We start from the raw sequence: 13,749 nt of genomic DNA, 5'->3' as shown, positions 1-13,749 counted from the left end.
AGGCTTATTTTGAATTGCGAATCAGGCAAAGCTACTATAGTAGAGTCCAGGAAATGAGCATAATAGGTGTCTTTTAAACCTACATTGTCAAACCTTACTGTTGATCCATCTCGAGTGCTCAGGGGAAACATTCCACAAACATTCTCCTGTAATTAATTACATTTAAGCATGTGACTTCATTGCAGCTTAACCACAACGCCTTTACCTGACTGCTCTTTTTTTTTCTATTACAGCCACAGTAATGTGGTTGCACAAGCTCAGTTTCAAAGATAAAAGTGAAAATAAGATAAAGTGGGTAGGTTTCCAAAGGCTGATAGATTGTTACTCTTTAGTCTTACCTCAAAATTCTTACGAATTTCTGTGCTGTTATATTTTATATACGGCAGGAATAGATATCCAAAAGTCACGTTCTAGTCCATTATCTGTGCTTACTTCATGTTTTTGGTGCTGCTGCATCACCTGAAATTCCTCAAATTCACTGTTGTTTACACTGTTGTTTGCACCGTTAAATGAAGCATGTTCTTGAAACCCCCGCGTCTAGTGCACCCGCTGTAAGCAGCAGCCCAAGGGCTCGGTCTGATATACATCACAGGGCTTACAAGCGTACGTGTTTTTCCGTACAGTATGTACCAACACGTACAAGTGCCTAATTTGTGTTCCCAGCAGTGGCTGTCTATACAGAGTGAGCAAAAAATAATCCACGCTTGCCAAAGCCACGTTTGATGTTGTGCCGCCGCCTCGAGACACAAATGAAATCCTCACCACATAATCTTACATAAATGTCAGGAGAGATGAGGACAGTGCGATCCTGTTTGTCAAAATTGCAGAGCACAGAATTTTGTGCGAGGCCTTTTTTCTCTCTTTTTTTTCAGCTGGCAAGGCGAGCCAGACAGAACCAAGAGATATTAGGATACATTAGACATCACTGTGATTCTGGAACTCTTTGATATCTGTCTGTCTTCCCTGTTTACTCCCCTTCATAACATGCTGTGTCATAACAGCACCTCCCCTCTCCCTCTCTCAGTTGTTATGAAATGCCATTCCTGTGAAATCCCTGACTGGACAGCAGGCTAACCTGTAACCTGTGATTATGTCATGTAGCATAATAGCATAGGGTTCAAGGGGTCAACACAGCAGCACAAACCAAGAGACAACAGCTAGTTCAGCCATAAAACAAGGCAGATGCACCCCTGGTAGCCAGGGTTAGATTATTAGAATGTGAGACTGTGAGACTTGTTTTTAGGAGCTAATTAAGTCATAGAAGTCATTCAACAACACTCGTCAGGTCCACTATCAGCACAGTAGACTTGTGTGAGTACATTAAAGGGAGGTGACGGGTTAATGCCAAACTCTCACTGATGCCTTTTATGCCTTAAACTTAAGCCCATTCAGACTAGTGCTTTCTCATTGTGCTGCTGCTTTTGGTGCCGCCAAATACATTATCCGAATTTATTAATAAAATTCCAGATTTCACACGTCAGGATCTAAATTAGATAGCTTCTCTCCTCTGTCTGTTCTACCGGAAATTAACTATGATAAATCACTGAAAATCTAGCTGATTTAGCTGATATTGACTCATCAGTGCTTCGAGGTACGATCGCATTCAGAGCAACAGTGTCAGGAAAGACGAGGACAGGGAGATTCTGCTTTGCTAACTTTCAAAATATTATGTTAAGTTTTTGTTTTCCAGCTAGTGGTGTGGAACTATGGAACTAGTCTTCAAGCGAGAAGTGGTGTGTCTATAGTACAGTGGCCCTGAAAGGTCAAACGCATTGCAACTTAAAAAAATACCAACAAATCCCACCCCCAAAAGAAAATGCTGCAAAAGCACACAAAACACATCAACTTTGAATGAATGGAAATAAAAAATTTTCTTGAAAACAAAAGTACAAACTTCCTGTAAAGTTTATTCCACAGAGCAAACCATATTATGGTTCTCAGAGGTTGTCATAAAGGGGAAACTAATTATAAGAGCCCAAACCATTTTTTTGTACCGCGCTGTATATCAGTCTAGTTTCAGAGACTTCCGTAGAACTGAGTATTGAAGGTGCTCAAAGATGTGTTTTTAACTGCCGACTCTGGAAAAAGTACTGTTTTAAACCTTTTAGGCTTCTTTTAGATTCAAGTGAGCTTTTGTTAGCTCACTTGAATCTAACAAGGTATCTGTGAAAGGTATCACATTCAAGTGATACCTTTCAGCCCAAAAGCATCACTTGAATGTGCCTCAGGGCTCGATTCTGGGGCCTATTATGTTTGTGTATGTTATGTTTGTATCCTATTTGTTTTCAGCCTGGGCCCTCACTGTTTACAACCTTGCATTTATTTTTTTACTATTTCAGTAAATGACCACGAAGGAAGTCTTTGTCAATAGTAAAAGTTGTAAAACTAACAAAAACACAGTTAAAACTCCAAAAATGTATGCACTACACCACATTTCTTTCACGAGGGGACTCAACTCAGCTGGCTGCCAGCTGGTTGTATTCTGGTTATTTTCCTATAGAACATGAACGTTGCTTAGCAGAAATCTGATAGTTAAGTGTTTCTGTCTATGTAGAGAGGAACAAATGTTTGATTTTCAGTGATTTATCATAGTTAATTGCTGCATTATCAGTAACAGATTGCATGTACTTTTCAGCATGACCCCATTCAACTGCAGACACACTATTTCTTATGGTAATATTTATGGCAGGTTAATAATCTCATTTTGCAGCAAAATGAATAACTACAGTGAGATAACTTTATCTTATTGTATAAAACAGATACTGACAAAGTTGAACTTTGAGGACATATTCGAAATGTTATAGATTGTGATATATCTTCCTGCAAAACCAAGAATATCAGAAGAATGTAAAAATCACAATGATATTGTATTGCTAGTGAAGTGTTGTGACAATGTTGTATCATGGGGTGTCTGGTGGGTCCCACCTCTAGTATTTGCATTGTTATTCTGTCCATTTCTAATGTAAAAGCAACACTGTACGGAGTTCCCTGTATTCTCAACCAAGGCTCTCTGCAACATACATTTGCACTGTTGTCATTTATAATGCCAGGCTTCTCCTCCCATAAGGTGATGTTGTTGATCTCACTGACGCTGCTGTAATTGTTATCTGCTGCAGTCTTACTATCTGAATGTTTTCTATGAACTCAGTGACTTAAAGAGCTTTGTCGTCAGGAAGAGCTGCTCCCATCCTGACCTTCAGCCTAAACATGACGCGCTAACCTTCACTCGCTGATAATACGCACAGTATCAGCCACCACAAAGAAGTCAAGACATTACCCTTTAATACATCTTATGTAACCTTATACTATCACTGGTCCTTCTCTAAAGTACGAAGCTCTGCACAAACAAGTCCTTACGTAACATTCAAATTAATGACATTTCTGAGGGACAAGGCATCTTGTTTGGTGAGGGGGAAAAGCTCTGATGCGAACGCAAGGGGTTGTTCCAAGACAGTAGGCTGTACACTTTGAACTTACTAACATACTGTTGGCTACTTCACTGCTGTGTTGTTTACTTTTATAACAATTTATTGTGTTTAAACTACAGTTCCATCATAAAAACATGAACCTAGATATTTACGCTCCTGTGAAATGTTACGATCAGCTCAGGATTAATTTATATAATAATTATATATAAATTGCATATACGTCGCTCTGTGTTATTGACATGTTTTTGTTTTCCTCAGGCCGGCACTCTGGCCCTGCATGTGTGATACCAGTCTGGGACACTTGGCAGTGGCTGTAATCCAATGAGCAATTGGAGCGACTACAATCTGGTCATTTGTAAACAAACATTTGCTCGCAGCCTGTCTGGGTGGCCCAGAGCAGCACTGTCTCAATGTTTACACTCATTTGTATTTTGAAAATGCCAGACTATGCATGTCCAGGTCTGTGATACTGTTAAAGTCAAGCAATATTATAGAGTTAAAGACTTTAATCATATTAACATGTGAGCAAACCCTCAAACAGCCCATTAAGAGCAAGTCAGATTCACAGATCCTATGCGACATTACCTGCTAAATGATTTTTAGTTTGTGTTTAATGAAGTGATTTCTATCAATTACTAATGCTTTGTAGACTTATCTATAAAAACCCATTGTTGTTTCTCCTCCATATTAATTGAAACTTACTTAACTTCTTACCTTAACAGCATCTGCCTAAGCATGCTGTTAATGTAGCATTTTGAAACACAGTAAGTCCACTTCCTGAAATGATTTCTCATTCCTTTTTTCCACTGAAACTGATAAAGAACAACCCATTAGGATATTTTTGACTGTACAAAGATTGATTTGATTCAAACATGTAAAGGAAAATGGGAAAAAAACGCAAAGACTGTATATATATATATATATATATATATATATATATATATATATTATTTATTTATTTATTTATTTATTTATTTATTTATTTATTACAATGAGGGAAATACTCCAACAATGCAGCAAATCCCAGATTTGGAGGTGAACAGGGTCCAGCATTCTTGAGTTAAATCATTTTTCTTTCTCTTAATGTATAGTTCTGAAAATATTTTCATAGTTTGTGTTGCATGTGTTGTAAAAAAACAACCCAGTTATCGATCACAGCACAGTGCGTAAATTCTGACTTCCTGATTCACTAAGCAAACTGCTGTTCACGGGTTTGGACATTTCCATGGTAACAGTGACCTCCACCAGTCAGTGGCATCGCTGTTTCAACTCTGCTGTAGCTCTTTTTCATGACAAAGTGAATCGAACGCTCTTTTGTTAAAACAAGGTTGCTATCATGCAGACTTGTGTTTCTACGGGAGCACAGATCATCATTTCACAATGTCACACCTCCCACTAAATCTGCTTTGGATGGCTACAAGATTATGGCTTATACTCAAAATTCCTTATGGAGAGCCAGAAGTTTCCATAATTAGGTAAGAGGGGGGAGTGCTTTCCGTTCCATTTCTGCATTTGTTTCCTTAATGGTGTTTTATTTTAAATATTTCAGGCATTTAAGTATTTTATGAATGCAAACTTATATGTGAGGTCATGAAAAATAACAATTTTGATGTGACAAAAGTCAGTCCTATTCACCCTATTGTCATGTGTAAAATAATTATTTAGTCATTAAGTTGTTTTGTAAAAATTCATAAAGTTTTGACCTATGACCATCTTCAGCTTCAGAGCATTGCAACAGTGTGAAAAGCCTTTTAAGAGTCAGGTCCATGTTTAGGTAGAAAATAACATAACTGTCATGGTCCTGGGTCGTTGACCCAGCGTTTTGTGTTTTGTGATTATTTCCCTCTGTTCTAGTTATTCTGTGTCCTCCCCCCTTGTGTCCGGTTCGGGTTCTAGATTTCCTGTTTTGTTCTGAAAGTCTGTGTCTGTTGTCATTGTGTTCAGCTTGTGTCCTCCAGTCATCATGTGTATTCAGATCAGCTGTTCTTCCCTCCTGTGTGCGATTACCCGATTACCTTGTGTGTGTGTGTGTGTGTGTGTGTGTGTGTATATATAGTGGGTGTCGGTCTGTGTTCGTTGTCGGCTCGTCTGTGTTTCTTGGTATCCTGGTCCTTGGTCTGCGGCTCTCTGCTCCGCTCTCCGTTTTGTAAGATTTCAGGTTTGCTCTTTAGTTTCTCCCAGTTTAGGTTTGTCATTACTCATGCTTCATTGCCTGTTTTTGCCACTGCCACCGTGTAAATAAACTTCACTCGTATCATCAGTTTGCTGCATTTTGGGTCCTCCTTTTCCTCCACTCCACACGGCTCACTCCGCCAGCCGTGACAGTACGAGCCGACCAAACATGGACCCAGCGGCATCCGCACCTCCCGAGGAGCTTCGGGAGGAACTAATTGACTCTGTTTCCAGGTTGGTTAACCTATGGCTCGAGCATGAGGGGGAAGAGTGTCTCCGCGCTGTAGAAGCCAGGCTACAGCAGCTCATCTCTGCTCACTCCTGGCTGCTGGACTCTCTTCACCCGCTCGCACAGAACTTCATACTCAACGAACTGCACCTTCACCCACCAGCCGCTACCGCTTCCCAACTCAGCCCGGCGGCGAAGATTTTGCCCGGCCCGCCGGAGGTTTTGCCCGGCCCGCCGGAGGTTTTGCCCGGCCCGCCGGAGGTTTTGCCCGGGAGGAAGCGACGATCGCGCCGTCGGCGCATCACCCCACAGCCGAAGACTAGGACTTTGGAACTGCCAGCTGTGGTGAGTGAAAAGGACCCTTTTTCTGTTTTGGACTGTGTGTCTGTTTATTCCGGGGCTGTGTTTTTTGAGTCGGCTGCTCTGCCGGTAGCTCAGTTAGCTGCCCAGCAGCCACTAGCTCAGTTAGCCACTCAACCGTCACCCCCATTACAGTCACAGCCAGACCTATTAGACACTTGGTTACAATCCATAGCTCAGTCAATAGCTCAGTTGACAAGAGACTCATCCGCCTTATTATCACCTATTCAGCCATCGTTGTCACCAACTCCTCCTGCACAACAAGTTAAGTCCATCCAACCCGGAAAGAACTATTTTTCACCTGTTCATGTCAAGCAGAGAGACACACCACATAATATTGTAATCAGTCCTCAAAAGCTGGCCAGCCCAGAGACTGTGACACACTCCAGGGCCTCCCCAGAGGCTGGGTCCCAGCCCCCGGCCGACTCTGGACCCCTGGAGATTAAGAAGCCAGCTGAGGACTGTATCCGGCTGTCGCTGCCCGAGCTGGGTCAATGCTCTGTGCAGCTGCAGTCTGCCTTGTGTTTGCCAGAGGCCCGTGTGCCTGCTGGTTCTGACCCGTACCTGCCAGAGGCCCGTGTGCCTGCTGGTTCTGACCCGTGCCTGCCAGAGGCCCGTGTGCCTGCTGGTTCTGACCCGTGCCTGCCAGAGGCCCGTGCGCCTGCTGGTTCTGAACTGTGCCTGCCAGAGGCCCGTGCGCCTACTGGTTCTGACCTGTGTGTTCCAGGGGCCCCGGTGCCCACTGGTCCAGAGACTGTTTTCGCTGGGGGGCCCGAGGAGCCCGTCCAGCCTCCTGCTTCGCCTGCTGGGGGGCCCGAGGAGCCCGTCCAGCCTCCTGCCTCGTCAGCTGGGGGGCCCGAGGAGCCCGCCCAGCTTCCTGTCTCGCCAGCTGGATGGCCCGATAAGCCCGTCCAGCCTCAAGACTCATCGGCTGGAGGTTCAGGAGAACCTAGCCAGCCTCCTGCCTCGTCAGCTGGGGGGCCCGAGGAGCCCGTCCAGCCTCAAGACTCGTCAGCTGGGGGGCCCGAGGAGCCCGTCCAGCCTCAAGACTCGTCAGCTGGAGGTTCAGGAGAACCTAGCCAGCCTCCTGCCTCGTCAGCTGGAGGGCCCGAGGAGCCCGTCCAGCTGCCAGCTGCAGCCTCATCATCCTCGCCAGCTGCAGCTTCATCCACGCCACGGGCAGCAGCAGCTTCTTCCACGCCTGCAGCGCTACAGTCTCCGGCTTCCACGCCGTCGCCTGCTGCAGCCTCATCATCCTCGCCAGCTGCAGCCTCCGAGCCTTCATCCTCGCCCGGTGCAGCATCGTCATCTGCCTCGCCTGGCCCGGCTGCAGCATCGTCATCTGCCTTGCCTGGCCCGGCTGCAGCATCGTCATCTGCCTCGCCTGGCCCGGCTGCAGCATCGTCATCTGCCTCGCCTGGTCCGGCCTCTGCTTCAGCCTCGCCTGGTCCGGCCTCTGCTTCAGCCTCGCCTGGTCCGGCCTCTGCTTCAGCCTCGTCTGGTCCGGCCTCTGCTTCAGCCTCGTCTGGTCCGGCCTCTGCTTCAGCTTCAGCCGCGCCTGGACCAGCCGCTGCTTCGGTCTCGTCTGGTGTTGCGACGGCCACGCCACCTTCGGGTCCCGAACTGCCGCCTCGACATCGGCGGTCATCTACCAGGCCGCTGGTGGAGCGTCATCGTCAATATGGACGACCTCCTAGACGCCGCCGCTGCCTTCCGCGCGGTTGGCCTCCAGACTTGTGTCATCGTCGCCATTGCTGTCCGCACGGTCGGCCGCCTGAGCGGTTTCCTCGTCGCCGCCGTTGCTGTCCGCACGGTCGGCCGCCTGAACGGTTTCCCCGTCGCCGCCGCTGCCGTGTGCACGGTCGGCCCCCTGAACTGCCTCCACTCCGCCACCGCCGCCTTCCGCTCGGTCGGCTTATGGATCTACGTCGCCGACGTGGCTGGCCTCAGAAGATGAACTGTCCTGGACTTCTGAGTTGTCAGCCTCCGGGCCGGCCTCCTGAACTGTGTTTTGTTCTCGTGCTCCAGCATGTGTGTTTTTGTTTTGGACAATTCTCTCGGTTCGCTGGAGCTTGTGTTGGTCCCTCCGTCCTGGGCCCCCGCCGCCCGCCCTGGGTTGGTCGTCTGTTTTTGTTTTGGGCTGTCTGGAGCCAGCCCTTGGAGGGGGGGTACTGTCATGGTCCTGGGTCGTTGACCCAGCGTTTTGTGTTTTGTGATTATTTCCCTCTGTTCTAGTTATTCTGTGTCCTCCCCCCTTGTGTCCGGTTCGGGTTCTAGATTTCCTGTTTTGTTCTGAAAGTCTGTGTCTGTTGTCATTGTGTTCAGCTTGTGTCCTCCAGTCATCATGTGTATTCAGATCAGCTGTTCTTCCCTCCTGTGTGCGATTACCCGATTACCTTGTGTGTGTGTGTGTGTGTGTGTGTGTGTGTGTGTGTGTGTGTGTGTGTGTGTATATATATAGTGGGTGTCGGTCTGTGTTCGTTGTCGGCTCGTCTGTGTTTCTTGGTATCCTGGTCCTTGGTCTGCGTCTCTCTGCTCCGCTCTCCGTTTTGTAAGATTTCAGGTTTGCTCTTTAGTTTCTCCCAGTTTAGGTTTGTCATTACTCATGCTTCATTGCCTGTTTTTGCCACTGCCACCGTGTAAATAAACTTCACTCGTATCATCAGTTTGCTGCATTTTGGGTCCTCCTTTTCCTCCACTCCACACGGCTCACTCCGCCAGCCGTGACAATAACTGGAAGCACAATAGCCCGCTTACAGCCCCACTCACACCTGCAGGCGTGTCTTATTTAGTAAGCATTATGACAGGAAATAAAAGGTCATGCTCTGTTTACAACCATCTTACATTAATACAAAAATTGTCACGTTTATGATGTTCGTTGAACTCCTTGTTGAAGCTTATCACAGATTCCACCCCACCTCCACCCTACTTTATGTTGTTTCTACAAGCTGGCTTCAACTGTTTCGCACCTGCTGGTGATGTCAGAGCGATGGGGCATAGAGTTGTTTACTGGATTTGATCAGCAGGTTGCGTGTGCAGCTTCTTTGCGTGCTGCCGACCTCCATTAAGCCCCTCTGAATGTGTGTCTCCGTCTTACTCGGCCCTGTCTCTGTAAGCTTTAGCCGTGTGGCTGGGATGTTTGACAGATGATTTACTTGGCTGCCATGCAGGCAAACATGCCCCCGATGTTACCTCGGTTGGGTGTTGTCGTGTCACTGACTAGGCTTTCTATAGGCACTAACCCATTCAGAGTAATGGGATTGTTTCAAATTGTGGCAGACAGCCATGTGTAGAAAGATCATATGGGGAATATGGGAAGCACTTTCACCACAGAGTTCTCTTACACATATAAACATATCTGTATATAGAGAACTCATATTTCAGGTTTTATGTATGTTCATGTTTGTAGCTACTGTATGGACATTAATAGTGAAACAACTAGTAGCACAGTGTTCCAACATTTGGAAGAAGTAACTGTTATCACAAATGAGGTACAACACAAATGCTAAGGCAAAAGGAAGCCTGGATGTCAGGTCAGGGGGTAGATATCATCACCCCCACCTGAGATTAGGCACCAAGCCCCAAGTCCAACAGAAGGAGCGTTGAGTGCAAGAGCTGACCTGAAAGATAGCATCACGGTGAAGCCCCACTAAGACTGGGAGAGCATCTGGGAAAAGGACGCAACACATAACAGCAATGCTCAGTGGCTAGTAAAGCTAAGAGCAGACCATAGTAATCTCTCTGAACAGGGGCCAGTAATCTTCACAGTGGCAGATATGCAAGAATGAGTCTCCAGTTTGAAGACTTGGACACAACTGACCATGTGCTTAGTGAATACTTCAGGCAACAGAAACCCAAGAAAGAAGAGGAGCAAGAAGAAGAACCATCATAGAAGGACAGGCCTCTGCAGGGTGTGTACCACCGGCAGAGAGAAGAAGTGGCTGAATCCTAACAGCTGGACAAAGCTGGACTGAAAGACAGCACAGAGACACTAGTTATGACAGCACAGGAACAAGCTCTAAGTACAAGCTCCATAGAGGCTGGGGTCTATCACACCAGGTAAGACCCCAGGTGCAGGCTGTATAAAGCACTTGGTGCTGTGAACCCCAAGCTAGGCAGGTGGCTCCAGCAGATCCCAGGACAACAACCGAGATCTTCATCCAGAAGAACAGAGTCCTATATATATACATATACATGGGTTCTGCGCTATTTATGCATTTATTTTCATCTGTAAACCTCATGAAGTACAGTGCATTGATTCTAAAAGTGACATTTAAAAGGGTTTTCTGTTCAATCTGACCCAATACTAAATTCTTTGCAGGGGGGTGGGGGCATCCAAGAGCCTTTGGAAAGAAATATCGACTTGCTGTGCTCATCAATAGCTCCCTAACATATAACAAACACGTCAGTGGAGTGTTTTCAGCAAACATGAGAGGAAATTTCCATAGATTGGTCAGAGTATAATGGCAACACACACACTGGAACTGGTCAACAACTGCCCGAGGTGCATGTGTTTCCACTGTGTGTGCTGTGTGTGTGTGTGTATGTGTGTGTTCAGAATGCGTAAGCTAAGTGGGCCTTTATCTTTGTTGTGTGACCTTAAAAGCCCGGTTATTGGTCATAAAAGCGCACGCGTCAGGACACTGTGCGCAGACAGAGTGTAAGGCCTCAGCACCAGTGTGTGCAGTATGTGTGTGTGTTGGAAAGCTTAGCAGTGTGTACACAGGGTTTCTTTATTTGATCACTGTTTAGATATGCTGTGCGTGACACCAGAAAGGCCATATCATTAAAGCTGTTTGTTTGTGTGTGGGTCAGTGTCTGTGTGTGCTGCCCTGTGAGCCAGGTAACAGGGGAAAGTGTACTTTCTGATAGATTAAGCCTTACATAACTCCGCATTCCACTCAGCAGGTAAACAAGCACCAGGACTAAGGTCAAAAACAGTGAGGTACCAGCTCAACTGTGGAGCCAGACGCTGGAGCCTGAAGCACATCCCAGCCTCAGTGACCCACATGCTCACAAACCCAAGCTGTCATTAAAATCTGTATGGCTTAGAAAGCTCAGTAATCAACAGGAACTGTAAGCATCCATTTGCGTAGTCACTTAATTGCCACTGTAGTGCAGTGACAGTCTCCAGCAGAGGTCGAGGAGTGCTTGGAAGAATGTTTGGACATACAGAAAAAGCCTTTATTTACACTGACACACTCAAGCTAGGAAACGTACGGCAACTTGTTACATTGGGAATAGATAGAAAGAGAGTTGCTATAGAAGAAATTCATAGTTAGTAAATCTTGGCTTCGAATTTAACAGAGTCTACGTGCAAGAAAAGTGAGATCACAATTGAACTAACGCTGTGAGGTCTAAGTCACGATTGGTGATGATCCTAAACTAACTTGTTAGCCAAAAGTCACATGAAAGGGCTGACACCGCTCACATGTCTCTTTATTTATAAAACTGGAACCCGGAGAGCAGTTAGCTTAGCATAATGACTGAAAACATGCAGGTAGACTGAAGTTTATAAACTGTGCTTCTACTTTTCTTGAGTAGAAAGCACATTTTACACTTCACCTACACACACATTCATACTTCAGCACTTTTAGTCTATCACTGAAATATCAGTGAATGCATCAGGGTTCAGCATCTTGCCCAGGGACACTTTTCACATGAGGCTCTTTGCTGTGTGTCTTCACTTTAGGTTATCTAATCTTCTCCAGGCTTGGGTAGTGACTGCAGCACTCTGAGCAGAGAATCCCAGACTTCCCTGACCCTGGCCACCTCTTCCAGCTCATCAGAGAGGACACAGTCTTTCCCAACATGTACACATTATGCTTACGTGTGGACGACTTTAATGCACAAGGCTAAGAGGCAGGCATGACCCTGGATTCACATGCACGAGCCTTGCTAATAGATTCACGGAGATGGAATTAGAGGAAAGTATTTGCAGGGAGGGAGGTTTTAACATGATTTGTAACAGGATCAAACTGCATTTGCATTGGAATTGACAACTGAATTTGCATCACTGACCAAAACATTCAAGTCCAATCTTCTAAATATATAAATTCATTTATAAATGGTTGTTCTGTGATGTACGTTTATTGTCCCAGTGTTAGCTGTATATATGTCTGCGTGTAGAGCTTTTATGACCATTTATACAATGCTTAAATAAACATTGTGTGATTGGTGTTTATCTGTGCATATGAGCACAAAATAAAGTATCCCAGTGGTATAGTAGCACTGAAATTTAATTAGCTCATGGACACTTTTTGGCAATAGCCTCTACTCTGATCCTTACCAGATGTACCTGACTCCTCAGACTATCAGATATTTTACTCTCACCTTAGGAAACTCACAGGCTTGATGGGTAATTTTCAATGCTCACTATACAGTTATTTTTCAAGCTGTTTGGAGAAATCCAGGAATTAAACTGACAGCTTGACAAATGAACAAATTCAACATAAATCTGACTTTCTGACCTTCTTGGCTTCGTAAATTTCTGGCAACATTCATCGGGCACCAGTTCAAGAACTTTAAGCACTGCAGGATTACCATGGACAACTCGGTGCTGTCATTTAAGTTTAATGTATAGAACCTTTTTTGATAGGTAACTAAAACCATTAAGGTAGCAATTAAACAGTCTTCACTTTTTGTCATGAGCCTTAGACTGCATTGTAAAGAGAACGATCCACTTCAATAAAAGACAGAAGCTGAACAGCTGAACGTCCTTTGTTAAATACCACATAATAAATTCAGTCCACCAACCAAAGTTGTTGCATAAATGTGTAAACCCCCTTACCCTCATGTTATCAGTTTGAGTCAAATGGCGCACAACCACACACAAGTGCAATCTGTCAGGAAGGTCACTTTACTATTTCCAAGATTTATTTGCTTACATTTAATGTCTTTTATTATTTTCTAATGTAAATAGGTGCAGCTAAAAACCAAAGAAAATGGTCCAAGTAATGCTTGAGGTAAACAGCGAGAGCCTGTGTTGTGTTGTACATGCGTGTTTGCCGATTTTAGGTCACCAACAGTATCATTGTGTGCTAAGGCTGCCCTCAATGTTAAACTGCCATGCTCTGCATTATAGGCTTAAGCTAATGCTCATTAGCAACAGCGTCTCAGTGGATGGGTTACATGCACACATTTTTTGATTGAAAATTTCAGGTCAAATTTTACATGGAAAGTGATTATGATGATTCTAATGTTTGTGTGCATTTGTCTCCTGCTTATCTTTCTTTGATCAACTTCCTAAAAGTTCGCAATCATTGCAGTCCAGTAGTTATTGCAGACTGTTGTTTACAATTATATTTAAAAAAATTTAAAAATGCATTTTTGGGAAGACAAGAAATGTATCAACACATTGATGCCAAGACGAAGAGTGTGTTCAGAACAAAAAACTGCACCCAGAAAGTAATCAACTATTCAATCCACAAGAAGTGGGCTTCATGTAAAAGTAGCTATATGTAGTAAAGACAACAAACTAACTTGAATTGCATTGTCCTCCATTACAGAAACATACGAGGCTAAAGAAACGGGACAAAGATGCAGAGTGCATTAGCAATA

General features: G+C 44.9%; 1 protein-coding gene across 1 annotated transcript in view; it reads left to right on the top strand.

The window, feature by feature from the left end:
• Positions 1-13,165, top strand: part of LOC309699979 (uncharacterized protein) — a 272,009-nt gene extending 258,844 nt beyond the window's left edge. The window contains exons 2-3 of the mRNA XM_082523287.1: positions 6,028-6,174; positions 11,882-13,165. Coding sequence (XP_082379413.1) covers positions 6,028-6,174; positions 11,882-11,890 — 156 coding nt within the window. The 3' untranslated portion in view covers positions 11,891-13,165. The remainder of the gene's footprint in view (positions 1-6,027; positions 6,175-11,881) is intronic.
• Positions 13,166-13,749: the final 584 nt, after the last annotated feature.

This window comes from Aulonocara stuartgranti (assembly GCF_965226115.1).
Source record: "Aulonocara stuartgranti genome assembly, chromosome: 23".
Classification (NCBI taxonomy): domain Eukaryota; kingdom Metazoa; phylum Chordata; class Actinopteri; order Cichliformes; family Cichlidae; genus Aulonocara; species Aulonocara stuartgranti.
This window is presented reverse-complemented; position numbering and strand designations above follow the sequence as displayed.